General features: G+C 54.8%; 12 protein-coding genes across 12 annotated transcripts; 6 read left to right on the forward strand and 6 right to left on the reverse strand.

Moving 5' to 3' along the window:
- Positions 1-150: 150 nt before the first annotated feature.
- SODALDRAFT_270179 (exocyst complex component Sec6) lies at positions 151-2,406 on the forward strand (the record flags this gene model as incomplete). The annotated part of the gene is made up of 1 exon (XM_028607701.1): positions 151-2,406. One exon carries the CDS (start codon positions 151-153, stop codon positions 2,404-2,406), a length of 2,256 nt encoding a protein of 751 aa, XP_028471188.1.
- A 1,183-nt stretch (positions 2,407-3,589) lies between these two features.
- SODALDRAFT_327581 (hypothetical protein) lies at positions 3,590-5,179 on the reverse strand. The gene has a single exon (XM_028610470.1). The coding sequence runs from the start codon at positions 5,148-5,150 to the stop codon at positions 3,921-3,923; it is 1,230 nt and encodes a 409-aa protein (XP_028471189.1). The 5' UTR covers positions 5,151-5,179; the 3' UTR covers positions 3,590-3,920.
- Positions 5,180-8,194: 3,015 nt separating this feature from the next.
- SODALDRAFT_327583 (integral membrane protein) lies at positions 8,195-10,801 on the forward strand. The gene is made up of 4 exons (XM_028610471.1): positions 8,195-8,922; positions 9,071-9,132; positions 9,219-9,477; positions 9,566-10,801. Exons 1-4 carry the CDS (start codon positions 8,599-8,601, stop codon positions 10,415-10,417), a joined length of 1,497 nt encoding a protein of 498 aa, XP_028471190.1. The 5' UTR covers positions 8,195-8,598; the 3' UTR covers positions 10,418-10,801.
- SODALDRAFT_327584 (hypothetical protein) lies at positions 10,674-12,133 on the reverse strand. Its single transcript, XM_028610472.1, has 2 exons — positions 11,942-12,133; positions 10,674-11,826 (listed from the first exon to the last, which is right to left on the reverse strand). Exons 1-2 carry the CDS (start codon positions 12,084-12,086, stop codon positions 10,883-10,885), a joined length of 1,089 nt encoding a protein of 362 aa, XP_028471191.1. The 5' UTR covers positions 12,087-12,133; the 3' UTR covers positions 10,674-10,882.
- A 762-nt stretch (positions 12,134-12,895) lies between these two features.
- On the reverse strand, positions 12,896-17,118 carry SODALDRAFT_327586 (hypothetical protein). Its single transcript, XM_028610473.1, has 3 exons — positions 16,649-17,118; positions 13,072-16,576; positions 12,896-13,001 (listed from the first exon to the last, which is right to left on the reverse strand). The coding sequence occupies exons 1-3, from the start codon at positions 16,855-16,857 to the stop codon at positions 12,957-12,959; spliced, it is 3,759 nt and encodes a 1,252-aa protein (XP_028471192.1). The 5' UTR covers positions 16,858-17,118; the 3' UTR covers positions 12,896-12,956.
- A 163-nt stretch (positions 17,119-17,281) lies between these two features.
- On the forward strand, positions 17,282-18,054 carry SODALDRAFT_327587 (RNA recognition domain-containing protein). Its single transcript, XM_028610474.1, has 2 exons — positions 17,282-17,675; positions 17,729-18,054. The coding sequence occupies exons 1-2, from the start codon at positions 17,355-17,357 to the stop codon at positions 17,864-17,866; spliced, it is 459 nt and encodes a 152-aa protein (XP_028471193.1). The 5' UTR covers positions 17,282-17,354; the 3' UTR covers positions 17,867-18,054.
- Positions 17,885-18,639, reverse strand: SODALDRAFT_327588 (hypothetical protein). Its single transcript, XM_028610475.1, has 4 exons — positions 18,589-18,639; positions 18,489-18,504; positions 18,306-18,368; positions 17,885-18,250 (listed from the first exon to the last, which is right to left on the reverse strand). The coding sequence occupies exons 1-4, from the start codon at positions 18,625-18,627 to the stop codon at positions 18,123-18,125; spliced, it is 246 nt and encodes an 81-aa protein (XP_028471194.1). The 5' UTR covers positions 18,628-18,639; the 3' UTR covers positions 17,885-18,122.
- A 309-nt stretch (positions 18,640-18,948) lies between these two features.
- On the forward strand, positions 18,949-19,781 carry SODALDRAFT_327589 (cytochrome c oxidase, subunit VIb). The gene is given in 5 exon segments (XM_028610476.1): positions 18,949-19,046; positions 19,062-19,064; positions 19,200-19,312; positions 19,369-19,432; positions 19,500-19,781. 5 exon segments carry the CDS (start codon positions 18,998-19,000, stop codon positions 19,532-19,534), a joined length of 264 nt encoding a protein of 87 aa, XP_028471195.1. The 5' UTR covers positions 18,949-18,997; the 3' UTR covers positions 19,535-19,781.
- An 86-nt stretch (positions 19,782-19,867) lies between these two features.
- Positions 19,868-20,722, reverse strand: SODALDRAFT_375571 (hypothetical protein; the record flags this gene model as incomplete). The annotated part of the gene is made up of 1 exon (XM_028614757.1): positions 19,868-20,722. One exon carries the CDS (start codon positions 20,720-20,722, stop codon positions 19,868-19,870), a length of 855 nt encoding a protein of 284 aa, XP_028471196.1.
- Positions 20,723-21,264: 542 nt separating this feature from the next.
- Positions 21,265-21,664, forward strand: SODALDRAFT_262585 (ribosomal protein S10A; the record flags this gene model as incomplete). The annotated part of the gene is made up of 2 exons (XM_028607459.1): positions 21,265-21,303; positions 21,395-21,664. Coding segments are annotated over 2 exons (309 nt in total), but the record flags the coding sequence as incomplete, so codon positions are not given.
- A 3,445-nt stretch (positions 21,665-25,109) lies between these two features.
- Positions 25,110-26,995, forward strand: SODALDRAFT_38158 (L-threonine 3-dehydrogenase). The gene is made up of 8 exons (XM_028615175.1): positions 25,110-25,131; positions 25,199-25,215; positions 25,384-25,487; positions 25,573-25,577; positions 25,665-25,748; positions 25,829-26,403; positions 26,474-26,571; positions 26,650-26,995. The coding sequence occupies exons 2-8, from the start codon at positions 25,202-25,204 to the stop codon at positions 26,805-26,807; spliced, it is 1,038 nt and encodes a 345-aa protein (XP_028471198.1). The 5' UTR covers positions 25,110-25,131; positions 25,199-25,201; the 3' UTR covers positions 26,808-26,995.
- On the reverse strand, positions 26,992-27,463 carry SODALDRAFT_355598 (hypothetical protein; the record flags this gene model as incomplete). Its single annotated transcript, XM_028613828.1, has 3 exons — positions 26,992-27,094; positions 27,210-27,237; positions 27,439-27,463. 3 exons carry the CDS (start codon positions 27,461-27,463, stop codon positions 26,992-26,994), a joined length of 156 nt encoding a protein of 51 aa, XP_028471199.1.
- Positions 27,464-27,475: the final 12 nt, after the last annotated feature.

Here is a 27,475-nt window from a genome sequence, read left to right on the forward strand (position 1 = left end):
CAACGCTCCTACAACTCTCCAGTCAGCACCGTAGCTGAATTCCTGTCCGATCCTCGAACAACCGATTTTCAAATTCAAATGCTTCCTCGACAGTGCTGTGCATTCTCAAGGCAGTAATGCGCGCCGCTACGCCGGTTCTGGCCAGCCACCATGGACGCAGCAGTGCCCAAGCTCTCCGAGCTCCTCCGACATCCCGATGACCTCGACAAGATCGCCGGCCTGAAGCAAGAGTTCAGTCGGAAGAAGAATGCCGTCGACCTGCAGCTTCGCAGTGGTCTGCGCGATCAGCTCGAAACCACACAATCCGGCATGAATGGCTTGACCGACGGCCAAAAAACAGTGCAGCTGATCAAGGAAGAGATGATGAAGATCGACCGCCTCTGCTCCGAGTCCCAGAACATGATCAAAGACTTCGCCAGCATCAACTTCGTTTCCCAAGCCCACCGCAACTTCGGCGCCGTCCAGACCATGCGCAGGAATCTCGAGACCTTCAACGAGCGCCTCTCCGTAGTCGAGGACATGCTCCGGCAGGACGAGGTCGACAAGGAGAACATGCCGAACCTGCTGCCCATCCACTACGAGCTCACCCAACTGCGAAACATCCGCGACGACGCCATGGAACAGATCCGGCGGGCAGAGGACCCCAGTCTCCAGTCCACCCTGGAGGACTACTTCCAGAGGCTCGACGACATGATCGACTGGTTCGACAGCCACATTGGTCTTCTGGCCCTGAACCTCATCAACCTAGTGGTCAACGACAACAACGGGCTCGTCGTGCGCTTTGCCGTCATCATCGAATCCGAGGAGAAGAGCGATCAGAGGGTACTCGCTTTACAAGACGCCTTGAAAGACCACAAGGAGATGGCCACCCGGTTTCAAAGCATCACGGACGGCGCCAAGACGGTCAGAGGGTACAAAGAAAAGTTTCTCCAGGCCATCAAGCTCAACGCCGAGGCGCAGTTTTCCGAGGCCAGGGCCGAGTTCCTCGAGGATCCGACCCAGCTGTCTCAGGCACTGCAGTGGTATTTCAACGACCTTAACGCGGTCAAAATAGGCATGGCCCCGTTGGTGCCCAAGAAATGGCACATCCTCAAGACCTACGGCCGCGTCTACCACGGCCTCATGCGCGACTTCCTTGTCGGCATCGTCGACGATCCCGAGGCCAGCCCCGGCCACACGCTCGAGATTATCGGCTACACCGACAAGTACTACAAGAGGATGGCCAAGCTCGGCTTCCGGCAGGACGAGCTTACCCCCCACGTCATCGACTCGCGCGAGGCCGAGCTCGTCCGGGAGTTCCGGCAACTCATCATCAAATTCCTCGACGAGTGGATCGACCGCATCTTCACCCAGGAGAAGAAGGATTTCGCCGAACGGAACGTCGAAGGGTCCAACCTGGACCAGGACGAGTACGGCTACTTCCGCACCAGGAACCTGGTCGACATGTGGCGGATGTTGCGGGAACAGGTCGACGCCGCGGCCAACTCGAAGCGCGCCGACGTCGTCGAGGGCGTCATCGATGCCATGTTCCTCCGCCTGCGGTCGCGGCAGCAGTCCTGGCAGGAGATGCTCGAGGAAGAGGCCGTCAAGTACGAGACGGGCAAGGCGCCGGACCTGGACGGGTTCCAGGCCCTGCAGGACTGGCTCGTCGGCACGGCCAACGACCAGATCGCTTGCATCGACGACAGCGAAGAGGAGAACAGGCTCGGGTATCTGTCCGACTTCCGGCAAAAGTTCGAGCCTCTGGTGTCGCCGGCGTACATGGAGCGTGCCGACGGCGAGATCTTCATGCTGCGAGACGGCTACGTTGACTTTAGCACGTGGTGCATCACGACATTCGTCCGGCTCATTTTCGCCGTCGACTTCAAGGCGGTCATGCCCGATTTCTTCACCCCCAAGTGGTACACCAGCACGGCCATGAAGCAGATGACCGTGACCTTTGAGGAGTACGTCGGCGACTACCGGCAGGTCCTCCACCATTCGCTCGTCGATATCTTCACCGAGATCTTCGCCGACGAGCTGCTCGTCCGCTACCTGACGTCCGTGCGGAACAAGGGCGCCAAATTCAAGCGGGCGGACCCGTTCCAGGACAAGATCTTCAACGACATCAAGACCGCCTTCGACTACTTCAGCAGCTTGCCCAACCCGGACATCGGCAACTCGGTGAAACAGACGTGGAGGGCCACCGAGTATTTCCTCCAACTGCTCACCGTGGAGAAAGATGCAGTCCCCGATGCGTTTGAAAGATTTAAGACGGCTTATTGGGACTTGCAAATCACCTGGGTCGAGGCCGTCCTTAGGTCTCGGGACGACTTTGAGAGAGCCATGCTCAATGCCGTCAAGGCGAGGGCAGCCCAGCTTGACGTGCCTCGCACGGGAGAGACGATCATGGGCAAAGTCAAATAAATGACCGCCCTGAATGAAGCAAAGGGCCAAGAGAGGCCTCTTAGTCTCGTCAAGCAGTCCGCTTCAAACCCGCCCCCCCAACGGTCGACCCAAGAACCCGAAACTTCCGCTGCTGCTTCTTGGGATGGGGATCTTGCCGAAACAACCCAACCAGATACAACATCCCCCCAACCAGACACCCATCAGCACGACAGTTCTAGGGGCATTGTCCCAGCCAACTGATGCGCTATTAGCACGTTCCATAGAGCCAGGGGCTCATTTGCTTTAATAGCCTTCATGCTCATCCTTCCATCCCCAACCGCCTACATGGCATAGGCTGACGGTAGTAAATAAGGGGAATTTCTTGGCCAGGGTTCTCCTGGCACCCTGGTACCAATTCCCAGGAAACAAACGTCGGGCACTTGGGCATCGACCCAACTTCTAGTCGCTGTCACTACAGCTGCTCTCGCGCCGAGAGACGATTAACAGAGAGAGAAAGATGGTTTCGATGGTTTCTGGAAAGTCATGGGATGGATTCTTTTGCACCTGTCCAGCATGTGAGTGAACATGTTTTAGCAGCAGCGATCCCGGCGCCCTCGGCTCCGAGTCACTTGTCCGCTCGGAGAACCTGTACAGGTACGGGATACGGGATATTACGGGATACCACAACCTCGGGGTTTCACATGTCAGTGATAAAAGCTTCCAAGAAGATTGTTAGTGCAAAAACCACCTTACGTACAGGCACTTAACCCCTCCAACAAGCCCCTCCACCCTCTTCCGTCCACTCTTCTCTTCCCTTGCAGACCCTTGAATTGCCTAGGCGCATGGCGTGTCACGCGTTTCTCTAAGCCCGGGGGTCTCCTTGGTCATAATGATATTCCACCTATCTGCACAGGGTTACGTTTCTCATGCCTGGGAAAGGCATACACCATGCCCATGCCATGTTCGCACCTTGCTCCGTACGGGTATACCACGTACAGTAGTGAGGTCAGGACTGCAAATACTGTGTAGTTTCTCGGCCGTGTCGGCATTAGCTCCTTGCGTCCTCAGCTCCCCCTGCTAGAACAAATACAGGACAACTCCGATCTCGTGGCGAGGAAAACAAGACTCGCCCAACGTTGCCGGGGAAAACCAGCGGCACGTATCCAACTGATCCTGGCATCTCCGGTGCTGTCATCAAACATGGGGTATTCCTGTATCCCTCTCCCCACCTTGGTGGTTTGGCCACCCCTTTCCGAATCTCGCCTCGTATTGGCGAAGCCAACTAAACAAACCCCTCCGGCCACACCCGCCCGGGGGTCCTCCAAGTGCGCCAACTACATAATCAATGCCCACCAATCCAATGATATGCCCCAACATGGCCTTCGTCCATCTGCGCCCAATGGATGTTGAACCCAACTCAAATACTGGATGTACTCGAGGCTCGGGGGCACAATATAACAACAAAGAAAAGAAAAAAAGAAGAAGAAAAAAGAAAAATGCCCGTTACGTCCGAATTACTGATACACGGCCTAGCGCGGGTGGAATGTCGACCGCTATTGTCTTCCCTCGAGGGCGCTCAGCTGCGCAGCGAGTTGTTCGTTCCCCTGCAGCATGTCTTCCAGCCACTCGGCAGCCATGGTGAGTATGGTGCTCTTGCTAAACCCGCCACCCTTGAGACCCGGCACCAGTTCGCAGAGGTCGTCGAACCCTTCTTTAATGATAGTCCTCCGCTTTTGCTCGCTGCGAATGTGGTTCTCCCGCTTCTGCGCCTCCGTCAAGTTTTCTCGCGGAGGCTTCGCCGCGGCGCCGGGCTTGCGTCGTCGACTGGGTGCGCCGCTTTCGGACGCCGTCGCGACCTCGTTCTTGGACTTCCTTTTCCTCGAGCCCTTTGACATCGTCCCGGCCATGTCCTCGTCCTCGTCGTCCTCCTCATCGTCCGCATCATCGTTGGTATTCCGACTCTTCCGCCGTTTCCTAGGAGGCCCCTCCTGAACCTCCTCCGTTCGAGTGGCTTCCGGCGCTTGTCTATCCTGGGGGGCGCGATGAGAGGAGACCTCGTCGTTCGGGGTCGGTAGTCGGGTGGTGGTGGCGCTCTGGCTAGGTTCTAGGCACTCGATGTAGCGCAACTGGTCCTTGGAGATCGCATCCAGGGTTTCCCTAGACGACTCGGGCATGAAGCTCTGGGAACCGAAGCGCAAATCGGAACCCCATTGTATCTCAACCTGGGGCCTGCTCTGTTGCGGTGATGATGCTGTCGTTTGTCGTTCGACCGGAGCCGACGCATATAGCAAATCGGGGAAAGCGTTCACGTACTGTGCCTGAGCAAAGCCGGAGTTACTAGTGTAGGTGTTGCTGTGGTCTGGCCGTCTGAAGCTATCCATCGGCTGATGCTGCCTTGAATGGCCCATGGGGATATCTCGCGAGGGGAGTAACGGCGTTGCAGGCGTTCTTGGTGATGCGCCATTCTGTAACACGGAGGCCGCAGCAAGAACCTCCGCCGAAGGATGAGGTTCGGTGGACGACCGGGGGGGAGCATTCGCTGAAGCATGAGGCGGAGGCGGAGGAGCCATCAACCCGGAACCCACGGACATCATATCCAGAAAGTCGTGGTGGTGCAGGTCAGCGCTGGGGAACGGAAATGACGACGTTTGGCCCAGAGACGTTGAGGTGCCCATAAACTGGGGAGGCAACTGCAACCAGGCATCGCTATGGTTCAGGCCTTCCCCGAACGAGGGGAGGTTGTAGTGGCCGGACGTCAAGTCATCGAAAAAAGAAGAGATCATTTTGGAGTCATTATCGGAGAGGAGGGGGGCCCCTGGGGCCGGTTCAGGTGGGGCATCAAAGAAACTGTCCTGTGACGCATCGATGGAGTCTGGCCGAGGGGTTCGGTCAGAAAGGACAGACGAAGCGATGAGAGTCAATATTTCAAGAGGGAGGAGGAAGAGGAGGAAGAGGAGGAAGAGGAGGAAGAGGAGGAAGAGGAGGAAGAGGAGGAAGAGGAGGAAGAGGAGGAAGAGGAGGAAGAGGAGGAAGAGGAGGAAGAGGAGGGAAGACATACACCCAAAGGGTAGGTTGGCGTCCGAGGGCTGCGAAGAACCCATTCTGGGACGTTGGATAGCAAGCATTAGTGCGTTTTGGCGCAGTTCAGGTGGTGTTTCCTGCCGATGCCATGGGCCTGAGAAGAGAATGCGGAAGCGGAAGTGTAGAATCAAGGCCGGAGAGCGGAGAACAGAGCGGGGAGACGGCTGCAGGAAGACGGATAGACGAAGCCCGCCCGTTGTTGCGGAGGCTCATGTATCGTCAAGTGTCGCCCCCAGAATTTAGTCCTTTTTTTTCTTAGCGAGAGAGCTCGCGCAAATCGCAACACTGACTGAACTGTAATGACCGGGATTCTTGGGGCCGTGTGTAGAATGGGCCGCCTCGAGTGTCGGTAATAGCTGGCTCCCCAAACGGTTGAGTTGGAGGGCGGTGACAAGGAGAACTGTTGCAGCAACGTCGCTGTGGCGCGGAACGGTTGCTAAAAGCTAGAATAAATACACGGGGGATCTCGAGGTTCCGTAATACTGAGTATGGAGTAGTAATATCGGTGGTGGGAATAATCGATCGGTGGTGGTTGGAGCTACTGAAGTATAATGCAGCCCTTCGAGCCGAGCAGAGTAGAGTCGAGTCGAGTCGAGTCGTTGTGGTTGAGGATGAGGTCGGTCTGGCCGTGGTTGAGTGGGAAAGCCACAGGTACAAAATCAGAGGAGTATCGCGTGAGAACTAGGTTTCCCCATTTCCATCGTTTGCCGTTTTGGGACGGACGTCTGGCGAATAAATGCTGCAGGGCAGACAAGATAGTTCTGGCTTAGGATAGAGATGCGACGGTAGCAGGAAGGCAGCGAGGGGCTGGGAGATTTGAGAAAAAGAGAAGACGGGAGGCGAGCCGTAACGGCCTACATAGTAATTATTACTCCGTACTTCCGTATCCTTACCAAGTAGAAGTACAGGTGGGAGAGGTTAAAAGTTCCAGGGTGCGAGTTGTGAAGTTGTGGCACGGAAGGAATGACGCTTCTGTTGAAAACAGCATGAGGCCCCGACCGGGAATGGTTCTATAAACGGTATGGTGCGGCCCTACTTTTTTGACCACTCCAGCAAATTAAGAGTACGTACTCCGTACTCCAAGCTAAGTACCTAATACCTGCCTACCTACACGTTGTACATGGAAGAGAAAATACTAACACGTAGCGTGGCGGGGGCTGGGGCGACAGGTGGAGGGGGGATCTGCATGTACCTACCTGATCCGTACTTCGTACCTGGACGGAGTAAGTCCCTGTTAAAGAACGCGGGGAGGAAATTACAGGGTCGCTCGAACGTCCTAGATATTGGTGATCGACTATTTATCAAGGCAGAACAGTGTTGAATCGGGGTGTGTCCAATATTCAGTAAGGTGGGGCGAATACGAGCGACTATTCGCTGAAATTTCCCTCAAACCCCTCGATAAAATAAACACAGTTTCTAATAGTACTCTAACAGCATCATGGTACTATCGGAATAATCACATGTCTGGAGTTTGATCAGATCATTCAGTCACCTAACCTCGAAGGAAGGTCTCGTCCATTTCAGTGCTTGATGGATACTCATGGATACTTTTCTTGTGTAGGCACGGATAGTTGGGCCAAGCAGTACGGCGCATCTCGGTCAGGGGGTCATCAGTTGCGCATGATCAAGATCTCAATGCAAGAGTACTAAAAGGACTAAAACGGGCATAGAGGCCGGTCACTGTCAAATAATGACCTCGTCGAGATACAAATATTCGTACCTGGGAGTCGGTGTTCTATGCGTCGCACACCAACCACTGTCTCTTTTTGTTTCATTCCCCCCCCCCCCCCCCTTTTTTTTTTTTCTTTCTTCTTCTTTTTTCTTTTTTCTTCCTTTCTTCTTTTCTTCTCGAACATTGCCCCCGTCTACCCCCTGTGGAACCGGTGGGGACGTTGAACGTATGTATCCGTAATGAAACAGGTATTTCCTCCGTACTGAAACGACTTACTGCTTGGTATTGCTTCGTACCTTGGTGCTGGTGGTTCGTGCTCGTGAGCCGTGACAAGTGACAGGGGAAGGGTTAGTTGGGTTGCAGTGCCAGCGGCATAGATAGATAGAGCGTCAGCCAGCCAAACCGACTTATTTAGGTATTTGACCCCTTGTTCAGTCTGTTATTAGTGGATTACCTAGTCCCGAAGCCACGGATGAAGAACGTTTGGGGGGTAGGGATCGGGCTAGGTGCCTCTCTGCCGTGATGTTCTATGGGTGTGTGAGTGGTACGTTGTACAAACCACAAAAGGAGACTACCTCCACGAAAGACGTCCAAGGAGACAAAGTCGACCACGAGGACACGGTAACAAATATGGAGTAAGAACAGTAAACACTTTTCCTTCCAACGGATTTCGCTAATTGTAACTGGATGCTTCGTACTCTGTCCACCTGTCATGCCAGCTTGGTACGGTAGCTTGTTAGTTTCCAAGAAGCACTTCACACGGAGTGTATGTAGGTATATCACGTGCGACAGGTCTGACCGACGATCGGGATCCCCCCGAGTTCTCCTGGCCTGCATTCCATGATTTCACCTCCTACAAAGTACTTCGTACATATGCGCCTATGAATGCACCTGCACACGCTGCACGCCCTGCACGCGACGAACCTCGGCCTACATCTACGCTGTATCCGCAGGTTCGGGTTTCACGGGTTGAACAAAGCCATCTGCCATCTGCCAACAACAACTAAGGTACCAAGTATTAATTAGTATCACACCGTAACTAATTGATTTATCTCCTCATCTCATTATTATGTTGTCCATTCTCTATACTTCTCTTCCATTTTCTTCTTCGTAATCGTCTCTCCTTTCCAGCTTTCCACCCACTGTCCGGTCCTTACTTTTACCTTTCTCTGTTCTTAGTTACCTTACGCACTTATTACTTCTTATTACTGAGGCTTTTCACTTGCACTTGGGGGAAGCCAGAAGCTCGGCCACGCCACCGCCCCGAACCCTTGGTAAGACTAAACGTCCCATTTCCGTCATGGAAACTGTGACGATTGTTCCTCTGTCGAAGTGACTTTGTCTCTATACTGCTCCTATTGCTCCCTTCAACTCATATCCACCCATTGTATTCAGCCATACTGGACTCTCACACCTCCCCTTTAACGGCCGGACTGCTTTACACGGTCAAAACTGCCCCAGAGTCGAATCCTCACGCGATGACACGACAAGGCCAAGTGCGAATCCGTGGCAGCAACATCCTCGAACTTCGAGCAATCCCACCTTCACTGAGGCCCCTTATAAGGGCTTACCTTATCGGCTACGCCTCTTCCGTCGGCCCCAAACTCCTGAACGTGCTTCTTCGACAAATCGCCGTAGCTCGAAGACGCCGCAACTCCACCACCGAGGATTCTTCCTCACCCCGAAAATACCAACATGACGATCTCCTAACTTCCCTACGTCGCATAATTCTCGCCGGCTTCGACTGGAGGACCTTTCCCACTTTCTGTGCTGTCCTTGTCGGTGGCAGTACGATCCTTGAGGTGCGTGAAAAAGGCCTTTGGTCTTCATCGCGGTGGCCGGGGTGTGAACTTCCCCATCCGCAACGATGAGCCGAGGGCCAGACAACTCTACAAGAATCAAGTCTCGTCCCATTTTTCGCACGAAAAAAAAAAAACTCACAATTCACAGGCCCCAATTCGACGGCTCTGTCAACGCTTAGCACCCAGTCTTAGTGACGTAGCTCAGACGAGGTAAGCCCTTGACTATGCGCTCCCCAACTCGAACCACTTCGCCGTATATTTCTGGGTGTTTAGTCCTTGCTAAAACTGCCTCGCAGGCTCGCAAGATGGGTTTCGACGTTCCTCCCCGCCTACCTTGGTTTACGTCTCTTGCAGTCGAAGCAGAGTCCCGCCTTTACCGAGTCGGTCCCCATGAAGTCCAACGACCATCCGGGAGTCGAGCGGAAGGAGGTCAGATACGCAGGCCGCACTCTGGACTTGTCCTTGTTTGCAGTCACCCACGCCATCGACGTCATAGTAGGCGAGTTGTGGTCTCGTCGCCGAGCTCGAAGAATCGCAGACCGGAAATGGACAAAGGTCAGCCCACGACGTTGCCCTTGCCCTTGTCATTTTCATTCCTAGCCCTCCCATCAAGCCAATGAATCCATGTTGACAATCTTCCCAGCTGGAGAGCCTACTATCTCGGTCAGCCGATCCATGCATCTTCGCTTGCTCTTCCGGCCTCATCATGTGGGCCTGGGTCTACCATCGCTCCCGCCTACCCCGATCATACCACAAATGGATCTCCTCCGCAGCCGCCGTAGATGACCGTCTCATCCAGGCCCTCCAGCGCTGCTCCAGCGGGGAGCTCCGCTACGGCGAGGACACGGGGCAAGCCGCGCTTCTGCAGCCCATGTGCGAGGATTACGGCTGGCCCCGCATCTGGGGGGACCCGTCCGTTATTGTCCCCATCCCCTGCGAGATGGTGCACATGGGCTGTGGCCCGCTGTGCGAATACCACGCCCTCATGCGCTTTCTTCGCTCCTGGCGCTGGAGCATGACCATGTACCTCCCCCTCAACCTGGCCCTCCGGATCCGCCGCAAGCCGCCCACGCCCCGGTCCCTCGCCCGCGCCGTCCTCTCAGCCGGCCGCTCCTCCACCTTCCTGGCCACCTTCATCGCCCTGTTCTATTACGGTGTCTGCCTCACCCGGTCGAGGATCGGCCCGCGCCTCCTCGGCACCGACGTCGCCACCCGCCAGGCCATCGACAGCGGTTGGTGCGTCGGCGTCGGCTGCGTCCTGTGCGGGTCGAGCGTGCTCATCGAGACGGCCTCGAGGCGGAAGGACATGGCGTTGTTCGTGGCCCCGCGGGCGCTGGCCACTCTGTTCCCACGCCGCTACGCCGAGGGTAAGCAGTGGCGGGAGACATTGGCCTTCGCCGCCAGTGCGGCGGTCGTATTCGCCTGTGCCCGAGAGAACCCTGCACGGGTCAGGGGAGTGCTAGGTAGGCTGTTGCCATTCGTGCTGCGGCAATGATTGGTCAGACGGTCAAATCGAGAAGGCCTGTACGTATACATACTGCTAAATGGGGCATGAAGACGCCGTAATGTAGGTAATTATGTGTTTGGAGTTGGGAAGGGGACATGACGAGCCATGACAGAGTTAGAAGCTGCATGAGGAAGATGCCTAAGGTACCTAAGCAGAGAGACATGTCACGTGGGCTTGACTGCCGTGGATGTTGAAATGGTATCACTCAGTAAGGTAGTCGCCTTTGGGTTACAAGTCGATTCCTTCTGCAAGCTCGGTCACGGGTGATTGATGGACTGCTCACATCTTGCTTCCTGAAAAAGGAAACGCATGGATTTAGGCTCATAGATAATCAACACAGGTGACCTAGCACAAAAGAATAAAGACCTGGCTGCATCATCCATCATCCATCATCCATTCTCCATCGTCCACCTCCTCGGCCCATCATGTCCCTTAGTTGGCAAAGTTCTCTTTTCAAGCCCTCCACCAAGAAACGACTCCCAAGACGAAGACACACACCAAGATATCCCGTCTCACGCTCGAGAACACCTGTCCATAACGCAACGCAGTCTCCACCCGTCCCTTCCAAGGCCCCGGCAGGAAGCCAGCCACCATCCACAGAGGCCCCGACTCGGCACCGCCGGGCTTCCCCTTCTCCAGCATAAAGCGTGTGGTGATGAGCAGCGCCTCAGCCGTGGCGAACATCCAGAAAAATACCTCCCTGCCTTCTTCCATACCATGAACGACCGAACCATCGGCATCGGTGCCCGCATGGGAGAGAGCCAGCGCCGTCCTCTCTCGCTGCACCTTTGATCCGCTGAAGTGCGTCGTGAGGATGATGTACAGCCCCAACACGAGGGCGAAGATGGCGTGCAGGATGCGCCATGTGTAGTCGGCTTTCGAAGCCGCCCGTTTTTGTGACTGCTGCTGTAACCCCCCTGGTGGCATCCCTGGCATCCCTGGCATCCCTGGCATCCCTGGCATCCCTGGCATTCCTGGCATGCCCGACATCCCCGGCATCCCCGGCATTCCTTCAGCACCCCCAGCTGTCATCATCTGGGAGAGCATCTTCATGAACGGGTCGTCTTGATCGGCACCGGCAGCAGCAGCAAACGGGTTCATCGGAATGTCGCCCGGAGCGGGAGGCGCACCAGGACCGGGACGGTCAAAGCCGAGCATCATCTGACGCAGCTGGGCATCGGAGAGGGCGCTAGGATCGACCGGTGGGGAAGCGGACGAGGGAGGAAAACTAGGACGGGGACTGGTGGAAGGACGGTAGAAATGTTGAGAAATGTCGACCTCTTCTGGGTCGGCGTGTTCGGTGACGGGCCTTGGCGCTGGCGCTGGCGGTGATGGTGATGGTGTCGACGTCGACGTCGACGTGACGGTTGCGGGCGCAGGGGTTGTCGAGGGCTCATCTGTGTTTTGGGCACGCAAGAAGTGTCAGTCCAAGTCTATGCATCCGTTGTCGTCATCTCTCTCGTCCTCTCCTCGTTCCCATCGTGATGATGCAGCTCAGGGCTCAGCTCGTACCTGGGACACGGCCTCCAAGCCCAGTGATTTTGTCCAGTCGCGAAGCCCCTCCAGCTCGAATCTTAGCTTCTCTGCGCTCTTTGCGAATACGGGCTTGCTCTGCCGCGCGCTTGGCAGCGGCATCTTCTGGTGTAATTTCGGTCATGTTGTGTGCATTATCTGTTCTCTCTGTCTGGGTGAAGGTGGACGTTTATTAAGGTAAGGTAATTTCTATTTATCTAAGGTACCTAGTGCGTATTGCTTGACAGCTACTTGGTTCATGTCCACTTTCTTGATTACTAAACAGGTTGCGCCCTGTGCGGTTTACAGCCACACTGTGAATCGCGGATTCCATACGGAAGATTATGAACGAGGCCCTTCAAACACATCCGCTCCGTCGCCTGAACAGTCAAAATACGGATAAGATCTGTTTGGAGCCCTATGCTTTTTATATCGAGACTTGACATGGTAGCTTCGAGGTACAATCAAAAGACTAGGAAGAACAAGATGCTGCACATCTCATTGTGCGATGGCTTCATCCGAAGCTCGTTAACATCTAAGCCCACTGTCGTTTGCTTGTCTTCGTTGAGGAAGAGGGTGAAGAACGCCGACACTTCTACACTTCTACACGGTGGCAATGGCGCAAAACCCCCAGGATGGTTGTGATAAGTTGATCTGGTCCCCCCCCCCCCTTTTTTTCTTTTATTTTCTTGTCCAGAGATAATCAAGAAGGAAGAGTTAGGCGTTTATCAAATAAAGGCTGTCCGTCTCAAGACACGCGACAATATAGGGCACTCATCGTGAAGCGATAGCATGATCCACGTGGCAGGAAGTAATCAACATAGACAAATAATTTCCGTTCTGTTTGTAATGCCGGGATCTATACCTAAAGAGCAAGGCAGTAGGGTGGAGTACGAGATAGGTTCCGTCGAGTACGCTCCACGGCCTGGCCCTCTCACAGAGTCAGTCCCTTAATAGTCATGGTTTTTGCGCCAGCCACCTCTTTCACGCCCCAAGAAATGGCCAGACTTTCAGCCTAAGGGGTCGCCTTGCTCATGCTGATCAACCGCTTGACGCCGACCTGCAACAATCTCTGTCAGCATATTCATCCCTCATAAACGTACGTGAGCCTTCACATAGCTATCACTTACCATCCAGTTGCCGCACTCCTCCGTCTTGTCCCGCTGAATCTCCACCTGCAGACGGTGGGCCGCGTCGTAGTCCCTGGCCTGTAGTGCATCCGCGAGTTGAGACAGCTGCTCAATAGTGTCCGGTTTCACCAACTCCTCGTTGTTCAGGTGGTCGAAGAGAATGTTGAGCCGCTTGTGTGTATCCTTGACCTGCGGAGCGAATGATGCAGGCGCCTTGCTGACCACCCGTTGCATGTCCACGCTTAGGATGTCGACCAGTCTCTGAGCATGGGCCGGAATGTGCGACCTATCGCCCGGTGGATGTCTGGCCTTGGGCGGAGCGGACGCACGAGGTGGCGGGGGCGTCGCCTGGGAGGCAGGAGGGGGTCCGCTCGAGAGAGGACGCCCGGCAGGGGGAGGGCCTGGGACTGGCGCCGATGCTTGGTAAGGAGCTGGTGCAAATTGGCCTGGAGGAGGTGGGACGCCGCCAGCTTGAGACGGCTGACCAGGAAGGGGAGCATATGGGTTCCTGGGCGGTGGTGGCTGGTTTACGGAGGCGGGCCCCGGAGGCGGAATCCCTATGCCCACGGGCGGCTGTCCGGGTTGCGGCAGCGTCGTGGGGGCAGGCGCATAGCGGTTAGAGGGCGGGGGGCCAGTTGGCGGCGGGCCGTAGGGGGATGCCGTCCGCGCAGGTATCTGAGGCACCTGGGCCGGCACAGGCAGTTGCTGAACCTGCGGAGGGACATACGCATTGCTTGCCGACGAGGATGGTCTGGGTGGTCCCTGGGCGACTTGGGGAGGGCCGCTTAGCGGAGAAGTCACCCGTGGAGGGCCAGCTCCCTTCGGTGGGGGCGGCGGAGGAGTCATGCCTGATCGTCCGAACTGAGCCTGGGGAGACCCCATGGGCTGGCTGGGAAAGGAAGAAGTCGCCGGGGCCAAGCCTGGAGTCGATCTTCTAGGAGGTGGTGGCTTTGTAACCATGGGGACGTCGTTCCAATTTTCGGTTGATTTGGCCTGAGAACGAGGAGGAGGGCCGGAGGGCGTCGGGTTTCTCGGCGGCGCACTAAACTGGTTAGCCGGCGGCCCGTAGCCAGTGGTAGGCTGCTGCCCAGGCTGTGCCATAGTTATAGGCGGTTGGTATCCTCCGGATGGCGCGTACGGGCTGGATCCCGAAGACGCAAACAGGTTCGGTGCCGGCGGAGCATAGGGATTCGTGCTCGCAGCTGCCGGGACGGGCGCCGGGGCCACATAGGGGTTCGCGGCCGCGGCTTGTACAGGTTGGTGGACGACAGGTTGGCGAGGCGTTGGCTGTCGATGGGGCAGTCGGGAGGTAGCCGCCGCAGCTTGAGGGATGGACTTCTGGGTGGCGAGCTTTAGCCTGTTGCGGGCCAAGTCTGCACCCGCGTATTTGGCGGGCAAGTAGTCGAGATACTTCTGCGCCACGTCCAAGCGACCATGGGACGCAATAATGTCGGCATACTCGGTGTACTTGTCGTACAATGCGGCCAGCTTCCAGCCCTCCGTCACGTCCTTATCCGTGTCCTGGAATTTAGTCACCTGACGGAAGATGGTAACCTTCTCAATGAACTGCTGTAGCAAGCGCGCGTGGATCGAGAAGGTGGATTCCTCCGATGGCCCCTCGGCACTGGCCTGCTCGGCTTCCTCCAGTTCGCTAATCCAAATACCCACCACCTTCTCGAGCTTCGATCCGACCAGGTAGCAAAACGAGGCATCCTTCCTTGAACCGTGCTCGTTAATCCGGTCGCCAAGGGCCTCGCACAGGTCCGGGAAGTCCTGGGGGTCGGAGAAGGTGCAGAGAACAGCCATCGTCTCCTTCCAGTTCTCGAGGTCCGCATTGTAGACCACGTCCCAGAGGTTCTTGTTGATGACCGAACTGAGGAGACGGATGTAGCTCGGACGCCCGCTCTTGCGAGCCAGATAAGCAGCTTGGACCTTGTCAACTAGCTCCTGGCCGCCGCAGTTGGCAAGGAGGAAGGCCTCTGCAATTTGGTTCTCCTTCAGGCAGATATCCGTGGCCTTGGCGAAGTTCCCGAGCAGCAGCGCCCTGGTAATTTGTTTGTCAACGTCCGAGTCGTCCCCGCCGAGGAGATGGAAGGGGTTGTCCGTCTTTGCGCCCTTGGTTGCGGAGATGCCGTTCAAGAAGTCATCGCCGTCACCTTCACCATCATCGAAGAAATCGGCCGCGTCCTTTGACGACTTGTCCTTGCCGTGTTCCTGTTTATCATCTCCTGCTGGCGTCTCCGTTTGGTCGGTCAACTCCTCGCCGGAAGTGCTCTCGGCCACGTCCGCGTCTGTGAAGCCCAGGAACTCAATGATCTGTTTGCGAGGATTGTCGGCGGTCAATGTCTCGATGACATGCCAGTCTGCCTCCTCCTTTTTCGTGGCGGCTTGGTTCTTCCGTGTTTCGCAGATGCTGGCAAGGTTGCCCGACTTCAGGGTCTCCTCGAACTTCTCCGTAGCAGCACTGATCTCGGAGTCCACAGAGAACTGAGAAATCACGACCTTCGAAGCCCTTGGCTGGCCCGCTTGTTGCTTGAAAATCACCAACTTTCCGCCGAACCCAAAAGACGCGCCGACGGGAGGCTGGAGCCACTTTGGAGCTTTGGCCAGCGTGAATGCAGCCCCCTGCGGTTGCGTCTGTGCCTGGTTGAAGAAATCTTCATCGTCCAACTTATTCTTCTGTTGAGTGGCTTGCGGCGAGTCGGAGTTGGTGTTCTGCAAGGTCTGAATTGCGATCTTTCCATCGAAGCCTGCGGTCGCAGAGAGGTTGGGGTTGTGAGGATTGAAGCGCGTGAGGAACGTCCAGTTCGTCACTTCGGGAAACTCTCCGTACTTCTCCCCGGTCTGAGGGTTCCAGACTATGGTACGGTTGTCTTTGCCGCTGGAGATCAGGAGATCACCATCTTGCTGGCACCAAGAGAGGGAGAGCACGCCCTGCTCGTGGCCCTGAAGGGATCGCTCCGGTGCATTCGAGTTTCTGAGATCCCAGAGAAAGATAACCGGGGTACCGTCATCGGGAGTGGCCGTCAATAGCTTTGTGGAATTATTCGGATCCCAGGCGATGGCGCTTACGGGTTTGCGGTTGTTATTCAGCGTCAACGATGCCTTCTTGGTTTTGAGATCCCACACAGTGACGAATCCGCCCGATCCACCAGTTGCCAAGATGTGTGCGACCTTCCTGTTCCAAGCAACACATTCGAGGTCGTCAGATCGAGCAGCAGCGGTGCCGAGGCGGAAAGAGTTCTCAATGTCGGTAATATCGTAGACAAATAGCTCTCCCTTGGCACCAGCAGTGGCCAGAATGTGGGGTCGAAGAGCGTTGAACTGCAGCGACTTGATCGCCCCCGAGTGTTTCGTCGCGCGAGAGATTAAGGCATCTTGGGCGCCGGCGCCTGCGATGAGTTTTTCAGCATCCCAAAGCTCAAGGGAACCATTCTCCAGAGCACCGGCAATGATGCCCCGTGGATGATCTTCGTCGGGCTGGCCCCAGGCAATATCGTAGAATCTGCCAAAACTCGGTGAGCTCACGTATAATACGTGTTATATGTTACTACGGATATGCTGTATCCAGCCTTACCTCGATTCAGTGGTGATGCAAGCGATGGGCTGGAGCTCAACCCCGTGATCCTCGTCGTCGAGGTTGAGGTCCCAAAGCTCCAACTGCGTCTCATCTGAGAAGTCGGCATCGACAGCACCGGCCCTGGTACCAGTAGCAAGCAATGGCTTAGCAGCGCCAGGTGACCAGGCAAACGCCGCAGTTCTGGGGATTTCTCGAAGTCGAACCATGATCAGTTGCTCAGCCCCTAGCTGGGCTCGCAGATGACCGACGCGTTGTGTTGCAGAGCTGTAGGATGGAGCAATTTAGTCGCCAATTCGAATCTTTCGAGTGCAATTGTCATAAAATGACGGAAATGCCACAGAAACTGTCGGAGGTGCGTAACCCCAATGCTGGTGGCCTAGAGTTGAGTGGGCTTGTTTGAGTTGGCTGGCAGGGTAGGTGCACTTCATATGATGCCAGATTGCAACGCAACACTGGCTGGAGCAGGGTGGAGAGCGCTCGAGGTACCTTAATCGGTGGTACGCTATGCGAAGTATCTTATTACGTACCTTATGTTTGTGGGCGGCGTTGAAGCAGTCACGTGATATAAAGCTGCAACCGCCCCGCTGCTCGTGACACGCACCCCTCTAAATGCATCCAGCTCGCGATTGCGAGCCGCACCCAGAGTGATGGATATCAACATTCAGGACCACGCCAAATACCTCGCCCTCCTTATTTAATCAAAATGACAGACTCTGCTCGATGGAAATCTACAGTTTATGTCGGTGGTTTGGCCAGTATGGTCGAATCAAGCCATGTGCACGACGCATTTATCCCCTTCGGCACCATTGTAGACGTGACACTCCCCGAGAATGACAAGCCAAACAGCACCGAGACTCACCGGGGTTTCGCCTACGTGGAATTTGCGGATCCAGAAGATGCCGCGGAAGCCATCGACAACATGGATCAGTCCGAATTCTTTGGTCGCATTATCAACGTCTCTGCAGCCAAAGTGCCAAAGAGTGCCGAGGAAGGACTCGGCAGCAAGACGGCAGTTTGGCAACAGGTGCGTTGCGCCAATCCGGTGCGGCGACGGTTCATAACTAACTTGACGCGTAGGAGGCATGGCTTGCGACACACGCTGTGAGCGAGGAGGACCAGATGGCAGCCGAGGAAGCCAAAGCCCGGGATGCAGCGGGCTCTGATCCAATGCAGGGCCTGCAGGAACTGGACGTCGCAGGGCCGAAGCCGGAATGAAAAATCGAAGAAGGAAGGGCAATATGACCGGTCTTTGCATAGCAGTGGCGTTTAGAGGGATAAATGATGTAGGTTTCATGGTTGTTGTCGTCATTTAGACGGGTTGAGAGAGACAAATGGAATGCGATATTTCTGGCTCCAGTGAGACCCTAAGTGTTTTCGCTCAACATATACAATCTATCGCCCCCGACAGCACCCCTAACAGCACCTTGGTGTCGTACGAAATCTGCCCATATATGCCCTCGTCCGCCTAGACTTAATGATGTTCGAGAGCCTCGTTCGTAGGTGAACCACCCTGGCGCTTGAGACGAATGGTGCTGTCGGTCGTGAGATGGCGGACGCAAGAATAGGTTCCAGCAGCGACGGCAAATGCAACGACAAGACCTAAAATAGCCTTGTGAGAAAGTGGTCCTGAACAATATTTCTGCTCCTAACGTACCAAGGGGAATCAACTCAGGAGGGATATTCTTGAGCTTGCGAAGTCGCTGCGAGACGGTATGGCCTACAGGGCACGAGTCAGTTCCCCCAATTTGACATATAGGCCGCTGCAGCGCTTTTCTTCGAAAGGAAGAGCCATCGTGGACGCCAATGGCAGGGTTTCATTGGTATTTCTTGCACATACCGACTTGGTCCTCCTTCTATTATGCAGGTCACGTCATGGTCAGCTGATTGGCACAAATACGTTATCGACTCAATTATTCGGGGGAAAAAAGGCCACTTACAGGAACAGGAGACCTCAGACGCGCAGTCTGGCGAAACATTCGAAGACCGAGTGTAGGACGCATCTTGGACGACGGTGATACTGAATGAACTGCGCTGTGGACGAGGCGAGGTAGAATGGAACCAGAGAATTGACAAGCGGTGGTGGTTGATGTCGGAGATTCGGCTCTGCGCTGAGTGGTCAACTCCTCTCGGCATGTTCTCTTGGGGAGGATCGGAGCTCGGCCCACAATGCTCTCATTGGCTGCCTGAGGCAACCACATACTTTCAACCGGACAGCACCTGACGATTCTCGTCAATGACCGAAACACACCTCATTACGGACATAACCAAGACCACATCTCGCCTCTGCAGCGCATTCCCCGAAGCTTCACACTCCACCTTGACAATTGGCCTTGGAAATCTGTCACGATGTCTGACGACCAGGAACTCGTTACCAAGCCCTTCAAGTTCGTGACAGGTACGTTTAGGAAAACCCTCGACGGCTAAATGACCTGATCATCCGAGGCTAACTTTTGACAACTCTGCAGCCGGTACGATTGCCCCCGCGATACCTTTGATGTAATTTCAATCGACATGGCAGGCCTTTTTTTTCTGATAAAAGCTATTCTAGGCACCGATGCCCGCTTTCCGAACCAGAACCAGACCAAGCACTGCTGGCAGAACTACGTCGACTACCACAAGTGCCTCATTGCCAAGGGCGAGGACTTTGCTCCCTGTCGCCAGGTACGGGTGTATTGGAATCAATTGAATGCTATGCATGTAAAGCTGACTAGACCTAGTTCTTCCTGGCCTACCGGTCTCTATGCCCCTCGGGATGGTACAATCGCTGGGATGAACAACGCGGTACGAACCAGTCCCCCCTTCTCCCTATCATCACATGTCGTCATCAGCATCACTAATAAGCTGAAAGAGGCCGGAAACTTCCCCGTCAACCTTAACGTATAAGGGTGGATGTTGTAGAAGTAATGGAGGGCCTCAAGTAGGCGAGACGTAGTTTCGGGCAAGTGTATTAGGTCCCTGCAATGGCGAGATATCACATAGACAATTGGATGAGGCATCTTCCGCTGCACCACAAACTCGGTTCATATACTGATCTGTCTTTGAAATGGACCAACGCTTTCGCCGATCCCAAAAAGAAGAAAATAAGGACAACGTCAAGACCATGTGTCTGTTTCTCGAAAACGCCATGAATGTGAACCCCATTTCCGCCAATACCCGTCCCTTTGACACATAAACTTGTCGCACACTTCCAAGTCAATCAAACTAGAATGGCTGCCATCATTTCTTCTCGGTTTCCTCGTCGTCAGAGCTCATGAATTCATCATCCTCGTCGAACCCGAAGAAAGTCCGTGGTTTCTCTCGTTCGGTCTTGGATGGCTCTGTTGTTGGCGTAGACTCTTTAGATGCCTCGGAGCCGCTTTGCTCTGGGGAGTCTTCCGACAGGCTCTCGTCGGGAGGTTCAGATGAGGTCGATCCGGTTGATGTGCCAAACAAGTCGCCCTTGTACTTTCCCGCCTGCATAGCAGCCCGGACAGCCTCGCGGGTTCGCTCGCCGACCTCCTCCTTCTCTTCCACCCACTTTCCGTCAATGCGACCTTTGCCACCGTGCTTGATTTCCTCCTCCCGCTTTTCGGCCGCCTCGACAATCTGCTGCCACCTCTCCCGCCGCTTCTCCTTCTCTTTCCTTTCCATTTCAGGCTTGATGGCTAGGTACTCAGCCAGAGCCTTCGCCTCAGTCACTGTGCGCAACCTCCGACCAGCCAGGTTCCGACTTGATCCGTTGGCGTCCCCCTGATTGCGCTTTTTCTTCGACGACATTCGGCTACCGGCGGCTCGCAGTTGGGACCCAAAGCCACCCTTGCCACCACAGAGGGGCACAGAGAGGCGGAGAGAAACGAAGTCATCTTCCAAGGACGAGAGCAAGTCCGAAAGAGTCGTTAACGAGGGTTCCGATACGTCTTTGTTCGATACAGTTGTCAGAATAAGCCTGGTGTCCGTTTCGGGCAGTCGCTCTTCAATTCTCCTGCGGACGTCCGAGAGTCCAGTGGACGCAGGCATCGGCAGAACCAGAGTTGGCGGCACCCCCAGGCCAGCAAAGGTGCTGACAAACACGTTGACGTTCCTGGGCGACATTTTCTGTGTATGGGCGTCACCACAAATCAGTTGCCGTGATGATCTTCTTGTCTGTTGTCGCAAGGCGGTCCTGTGGCGAATCGCAAGACACTAATAGATGAGGGGACGGCAACTATGAGTCGAAATCTCCGGAGAGACAACTGAACTGGGTGAATAAATGCACAGCTAGCATGCGACTCTGCAGATCTGGCGCCTTGCGTGATATTGGCAAACCGATGCTCGGGGTAAATACGTAAGGTAGGTAGTAGGTGAGTGAGTATCTGGACGCGCAGGTACGGGATTGAAGGAGCCTCCAGCCTCCTCACCAAAGCCGGAATCTTATCTTATCAGAATCTTAGTCACGTGTCCACCAGCCACATTCATGTGGCTGAAGGACCAGGAATCTGGAAGGTGTGGTGTATCCTCCCCACCTCGCTAGCCCCAGGGTTTTTGCCCACACAAAGTTCAACATTTCGCCTTCCTCCGTGATCCTTGGAGATAGATCTTTCGCAAGCCTCACGACACACCCCTCTTCAACGTCGAGTCGATCAACAACCGCCACGATGTTGATGCCCAAGGCTGACCGCAAGAAGATCCACGAGGTTAGCACCACAGGATTCCCCCGGCTCGGGTTTTTGGTGGTGCCAGAGGGAAACGAAGTTTGAAAATGCCACTGACGCGAATGTTGCCGAGCAGTACCTCTTCCGAGAGGGTGTCCTCGTCGCCGCGAAGGACTTCAACCTCCCCAAGCACCCCGATATCGACACCAAGAACCTGTTCGTGATCAAGGCCTGCCAGTCGCTCAACTCCCGCGGCTATGTCAAGACTCGGTTCAGCTGGCAATACTACTACTACACCCTGACCCCCGAGGGTCTCGACTATCTCCGGGAATGGCTTCACCTGCCTGCTGAGATCGTCCCTGCTACCCACATCAAACAGCAGCGGTCGCACGCGCCTCCCCGTGGCATGCTGGGTGAGGGCGAGCGCGAGCGCAGGCCGTTCGGCCGCGGCCGTGGCGGCGACCGGGGTGATCGTGAGGGTCCCTACCGCCGCCGGGATGCTGGCGAGGGCAAGGAGGGCGGTGCGCCCGCTGGTTTCGACCCGCAATTGTAAGAGCCCCTTTACACGCTCGTTCTCGAGGTTTTTGTGACGGATTGAGTTTGCTGACATTATGCGTCTTTCAGCCGTGGTGGCTTCGGCCGTGGCCGCGGTGCTCCTCCCTCGTAAAAGGGGGAATTATTTCCTAAGGGCTTTGACCTCACGAGACGCATGGGCGAATTAAAGAAAAGGCACCGACATGTATTTTAAAAAGTGGAGGGCCGGATAGTCGCGCGTCGGGTTTACGTCACACAGACTACGGGGGACACATCGTAGGGAGTTTGGAGGTTAGATCCTCGGATATCGCGTTTGCATCAACGGACACTTCTTCAGGCAACCGACTAGGGACTCATTTGAATCGTTCGTGAGGTGCAGCGCTACCGTAACCGCGGAGCGGCCCGTGTTCGTGCGAGGGCAGGAGGACTGGCGCCGAGAGTTGGTGTCTTCACGATAACAACAACAACAACAGCAACAACTGAAGGGTCACTGAAGAGTCGGGGTATCAAATCCGGACTCGTTCTGAATACTTGTCCACCCAACAAACAGACTTTCGTTCGCGTTGTCTATCAAGCCCAAGGCGTTTGGGGTTGTTAAGGTAGTGAGTGTGACGGACGGTCTTGGTTCAAAAGTACTGTTTCCAAGCAATTCTCATCTCGGTCAATTTGTGTCCGAACAAGACTCATTGATCCCGACGTGATGTATGGTGGATATGGACTTGTGTGACTGGTAGCAAAGCATGGGGTGGGTCACGGCATGCGGAGCTACTCAGCGTATAGGTGTAGATATCTGGTATGTTGTTGCGAGGTGCCATAGCTGCGAGTGGACCGTGTCACCAAGAGCTGCATGCATCTAGGTAGTAGTCTAGGTAGTAGACTAGCGGTGATAATGCATTCCCAAGGCATAATGGTTTATGGCATGGAAACGGAGAAGATTTAACTGACCCTTCTAAGCTCATCCGCGTGCGCAATGGGATCGGATAGCTTGTGCAGTCGACGATCCGGACTCGTAGAAGTCAGACTGCGGGGAAGTCATCCTGTCTGCTGCAACGTCGATATAAGCAGCCACCTCGGCCTTGTCATGGTACATACTACCATCATTCACAAGTCCCCAAAATGGGTTTATCTGCCGAAAGGAACGAAAAGGCAAAGGAGCGGTGTTAAGGACCATCCATGTGCCATGTACAACGAGCTCTTGGCCTTGCCCACACCACCCATAGAAGTGCATGCAGAGCTACATCTACTATCTATCACTTGAACTTTGTTGGTGTTGATAAGGTATTGAGCAAACAAGAAAGATTGACCTTGTCATGCATCGACAGCGAAGAGAGCGGATGTCCCAGCGTAACTAGGAATCGAACTGCCTGAGAAGCCAGTACGAACTATTACTCTTGGCAGTGCCTTGCCGTGGGGTCCTCGTCCAGCTGGAATGAGGGAACACAAGTATGATTCTGTTGAGAATGACGGGTCCAGCTCACACTCACACTGGCCGGGTGCGAAGATGACTTGGCTCACACCCCAAACTGTTCTAGTATGACATGCAAGCTGTGTTTGGGTATATGAGGATCTCAACAAGGTTAGTAATTCCTTCTGCTAACCAGACCCTGGGATGAACAAGAGGAGGGGTCTTGATTAGGCAGGTCAGGATGGACACACGGCTTGGGTTGCCTTGAGATCAACACAACATGTTCACTGGCTTCACTCATTAGGCCCCATTTGGTCTCGTTATCAGAGGTTTGTTGTCATTTCCTGCATCTTGGATCGGTTGTTGGGATAGATTCGACTCCCACGAATTACCATGGGACCCAGATAGGCAATGACCATTGAGGAACCAAGGTAGACGACAGTGTTGACCATGTACGTGTAGTAGTGTACTCGATGTATTGGCTATTGGTTGAACAGATAGTGCTCGCGATGTGGCGGTTTCGAGAGCCAGTCGACATGCTGATGCAGACGGTGTAACGAAGTATCCTACGGAGATGCGTAACACGATTGTGGCCGGGAGGGGACCCGGAGAAGCTCGGACGAAGCACGTGCATTTGAAAGACTCCCGCCCCAACGACCCGGGGACGGGAGGATTGACACCTCAGCACGAAGTTCCACTCCAGACGTACTGAGTACCTAATTACTTCGTGCAGTAATTACCTTATACCTAAGGTAAGGTAGGCAACAAAGATACCCTCATCCCCCTTATCTGATGGTCAGGTCTGCCGGTAAGCATTTGCCACTAAGGTTTCCTAATAATCCGGGAGTAAAAACGATTCATTTAGCACTAAGCCAAAGTACCGGCGTTAAAATGCCCTTGAGTATCGCCCTCCGATGAAAATCAAACGCATCAAACGGATCAAAACGGCGATGTGCGCTTCCCTCGGCGTTGGGGGTCTGACCTGTGTGTGCGGGTCGACCACCACGCAAATATGAGTACAGTACCAGACCGTGAGGCCTACCGATATTGCGACCGAATAAGTGCGAGCTGTCCGACATGTCCAAGATGGCGCGAGCTAGAGCGAGAGGCATTGCAGCAGAGGATGGACGCGGCGTCCCTTGCTTGCCGAGTACACTCAGCGTTTGCTACAGTAGAATACTTGTCCTCGTCGTCGAACCCTCCACGTCTGCGTTATTCCCGTCCGTCCTTTATACTTTCCATACCCAGCTTCTGCGATGTCGGTCCCCATTTATTATTTCGGACCGCATCCACTGCCTGTCCAGGTCCCCACTCGATCAACGGGTAGCGGTGCGCAGGTGGTCCCATTCACAACCTCATGCCAACAGGAGAAAAAAGAAAGGAAGAAAAAAAGGAAAGGGGAATATGCGGGCAGCAATGAAGCGGTCTGGACAGTGCTAGACGCTTCTTCCCCTTTAGCCACCATGTTCACACCCATCCCTTGCACTGATTAACGCCCGGTCGCCACTCACCAGTGGTCAAGTTGGTGAATTCCAAGGCCAAGGTCGGCCTAAGGCGAACCTCGACACACTACGGAGTACCCTACGGGGAACCGACGATACGATCCCACTCGTCCACTTTCTTCCATCAGTCCCCATGCAACCAACCCGTTACCCCACCCATCAGCCAGGTTTCTCCCAACCCTGGTCCTGATTCCCCAACCGTGCTTGGGCAAAGATGTGGATACGATCTGCGGGTTTCCCCTTAGCCCCTGTCCCTCTACCCCGGGAATGCTTGAGGTTGTGGTAGGGACCGCCGCTTGACCCCGCGGCCATACTCTGTATATAATGGTCCTGTCTCTTTCCTCCCGTAAATGGCGATTACTGTTCTGGTTCCCCCTGTATCATCCCGTTTATTTCCAATCAATGATTGTGTATCTGTTTTAGATCATCGTAGACTCCCCCAGTTACTTCCTATCCACAACTCTACAAACTAGTCACCATGGCTGACCTTCCCAAGACTATGAAGGCTCTCCGGTATGTGATGGTCTCTTCCTTGCCGTCAAGCTATGGAACTTTCGCCTTGAACCGTGCCAGACCTGCGGACGGATACCTCGGTGTTTGACGGCATTCGATGACCTGAGAAACGGTTCTGGTCCACTGCGCTTCGTGGCGCGCCACAGTCAGACTAACCGTTTCCTGCAGCTACGAGAAGCCGGAGGACTGGTCCATTGTCGAGGTCCCTCTGCCTGAGCTGCGGGAGAATGATGTCCTTGTCAAGGTCCGGGCTTGCGGTGTGTGTGGAACTGGTACGTCAAAGCAACATTACATCTCCCCTTAAATGCACCCCTCGGGTTCGTGACTTGGGAACTGACGAAAGTTTTCGGACGACAGATCTCGTACGGGAATTCCCCATTTCCCACCCCTGACGACGAACACAGGGAGATAATAATCAAGCATGGCTAATATATGGCCACCGGCTCTAGCACATCCACGAGGGCGAATTCATTGCCAAGTTTCCTTTGATTCCCGGTCACGAGACTGTCGGTGTCGTCGCCGCGGTTGGCCCCGTATGTCCTCACATTATTTCCTTAAAAGGACCGCCTGGAACTGTCTCAAGGAGATGAACTAATATGGAACCGCGAGATAGAAAGTCAAGGGTTTCGAGATTGGCGATCGCGTTGCGGCCGACAATAGCGAACTCTGCCAGGAGTGCTTCTACTGCCGTCGTGGGGAGACGCTTCTCTGCGAGCACTTCGAGGCTCACGGCGTCACCATGGATGGTGGTTTCGCCGAGTACTGCTCCTACCCCGCCGGCAAGGTGTTCAAGATCCATAACCTGACCGATGTCGACGCCACCCTTCTCGAGCCTGCGTCGTGTGCCTGCCACGGCCTCGACAAGATCCGACCCCGCCTGGGCTCTAGTGTTCTCATGTTGGGTGCCGGTCCCACTGGTCTCATGCTCGCCCAACTCATGCGCCACAACGGTGGCTGCAGCGTCACCATTGCCGCCCCGGCCGGCCTCAAGATGGACCTCGCCAGGAGTATTGACGCCGCCGACCATTACGTTGAGCTCTCCCGCTCCGAACCTGAGGTTCAGTTCACCCAGCTCAAGCAGGACAACCCCTACGGCTTCGATGTCGTCGTCGAGGCTACCGGCTCCACCAAGATTCTCGAGGATGCAATCCACTACGTCCGACGCGGCGGCAAGCTTGTCGTATACGGGTAAGCGGGAGTCCTGGTTCTTGACCGATTGGCGGGTTGGTGCTTGCAGTCAACTAACACCATTTTGCAGCGTTTACCCCAGTGCTGCCCGCGTCTCGTGGCCTCCTTCCAAAATTTTCGGCGACGAGATTACCATCCTTGGCTCATTCTCCGAGACTTACATGTTCCGTATGTGTTACCTTCCCCCCCTGTAGTCATTGATATTTAGCGTGGCGCGCAGACAAGGCTGACTTGTGCGGTGAATAGCTGCCACCATCGACTACCTCGATAGTGGCAAGGTCAAGACCAAGGGTGTGGTTAACAAGGTCTTCAAACTCGAGCAATTTGGCGAGGCTCTCGAGAGCATCAAGAACAAGAGCGCCATCAAGGCAGCCATCGTCTTCGACGGCGCCACCGGCGTGTAAACGAACCAGGCTGGTTTTGTTTTGCGACGAGATGTCTGGTCCATGGATATCGTTTTGCATGCCAGTCATCGTATGTCAAAAAAAAAATAAGAATTAGGGTAGGCTCGCATACTTGGGTGTAATAATCGGGAGTAGAGGTTCAAAGCCCTATCCGGGATATAGGATGTGGGATGTGACATGGATGTCATGAGCGATGACTGATGAGAAAGATGGTTGTCCTGAGCTGTGATACCATGGTGTTGTGGAACGGGCTCCCATGAGGATAGACGAGCACAAGTTGCAAGGCACTGCGAAACAACGTCAATTTCAACCGAATTCCAAAACGAACGACATGCGTGCGTACGGATACATATTTGAAGTTGAATCGCCCCGAGAATGTTGGTCGATAAATCAATAAATCACTTCTTCAACTTGTCAACCGTGACCTTGCCTGTACTTGCACAGGTACCTATGGACCAAGTACTCAGTAGAGGTACTTCGTACGTACCTTATGTATTCCACCCACCCATCCCGGAAGGTGCTGGTCCCACCCAACCCTACCTAATAACTTCAGTCACGGAACTGAGTCCGTCTACGGGAATTAGTACCTAGGTACCTAGTCGTTCACAGCCTCTTAAGCAGCCCTGTGTACAGGGATTCGACGTCAGGGTCTCCATTGTGATTCGCTC

This window comes from Sodiomyces alkalinus (assembly GCF_003711515.1).
Source record: "Sodiomyces alkalinus F11 unplaced genomic scaffold SODALscaffold_1, whole genome shotgun sequence".
NCBI classification, from domain to species: domain Eukaryota; kingdom Fungi; phylum Ascomycota; class Sordariomycetes; order Glomerellales; family Plectosphaerellaceae; genus Sodiomyces; species Sodiomyces alkalinus.

Bases quoted from the DNA above. Each gene is read 5' to 3' on its own strand.
- SODALDRAFT_327581 (XM_028610470.1), bottom strand. From the start codon at position 5,150: ATGATCTCTTCTTTTTTCGATGACTTGACGTCCGGCCACTACAACCTC.
- SODALDRAFT_327583 (XM_028610471.1), top strand. From the start codon at position 8,599: ATGACACGACAAGGCCAAGTGCGAATCCGTGGCAGCAACATCCTCGAA. The intron at 8,923-9,070 runs GTGCGTGAAAAA...CACAATTCACAG, and splicing joins GTGGCAGTACGATCCTTGAG to GCCCCAATTCGACGGCTCTG. The intron at 9,133-9,218 runs GTAAGCCCTTGA...ACTGCCTCGCAG, and splicing joins AGTGACGTAGCTCAGACGAG to GCTCGCAAGATGGGTTTCGA.
- SODALDRAFT_327584 (XM_028610472.1), bottom strand. From the start codon at position 12,086: ATGACCGAAATTACACCAGAAGATGCCGCTGCCAAGCGCGCGGCAGAG. The intron at 11,827-11,941 runs GTACGAGCTGAG...CCCAAAACACAG, and splicing joins GCTTGGAGGCCGTGTCCCAG to ATGAGCCCTCGACAACCCCT.
- SODALDRAFT_327586 (XM_028610473.1), bottom strand. From the start codon at position 16,857: ATGGTTCGACTTCGAGAAATCCCCAGAACTGCGGCGTTTGCCTGGTCA. The intron at 16,577-16,648 runs GTAAGGCTGGAT...GAGTTTTGGCAG, and splicing joins TGCATCACCACTGAATCGAG to ATTCTACGATATTGCCTGGG. The intron at 13,002-13,071 runs GTAAGTGATAGC...AGATTGTTGCAG, and splicing joins AGGAGTGCGGCAACTGGATG to GTCGGCGTCAAGCGGTTGAT.
- SODALDRAFT_327587 (XM_028610474.1), top strand. From the start codon at position 17,355: ATGACAGACTCTGCTCGATGGAAATCTACAGTTTATGTCGGTGGTTTG. The intron at 17,676-17,728 runs GTGCGTTGCGCC...CTTGACGCGTAG, and splicing joins AGACGGCAGTTTGGCAACAG to GAGGCATGGCTTGCGACACA.
- SODALDRAFT_327588 (XM_028610475.1), bottom strand. From the start codon at position 18,627: ATGTTTCGCCAGACTGCGCGTCTGAGGTCTCCTGTTCCT. The intron at 18,251-18,305 runs GTACGTTAGGAG...AGGCTATTTTAG, and splicing joins TCCTGAGTTGATTCCCCTTG to GTCTTGTCGTTGCATTTGCC.
- SODALDRAFT_327589 (XM_028610476.1), top strand. From the start codon at position 18,998: ATGTCTGACGACCAGGAACTCGTTACCAAGCCCTTCAAGTTCGTGACA. The intron at 19,313-19,368 runs GTACGGGTGTAT...GACTAGACCTAG, and splicing joins ACTTTGCTCCCTGTCGCCAG to TTCTTCCTGGCCTACCGGTC. The intron at 19,433-19,499 runs GTACGAACCAGT...ATAAGCTGAAAG, and splicing joins TCGCTGGGATGAACAACGCG to AGGCCGGAAACTTCCCCGTC.
- SODALDRAFT_38158 (XM_028615175.1), top strand. The intron at 25,749-25,828 runs GTATGTCCTCAC...ACCGCGAGATAG, and splicing joins TCGTCGCCGCGGTTGGCCCC to AAAGTCAAGGGTTTCGAGAT. The intron at 26,572-26,649 runs GTATGTGTTACC...TGCGGTGAATAG, and splicing joins CTCCGAGACTTACATGTTCC to CTGCCACCATCGACTACCTC.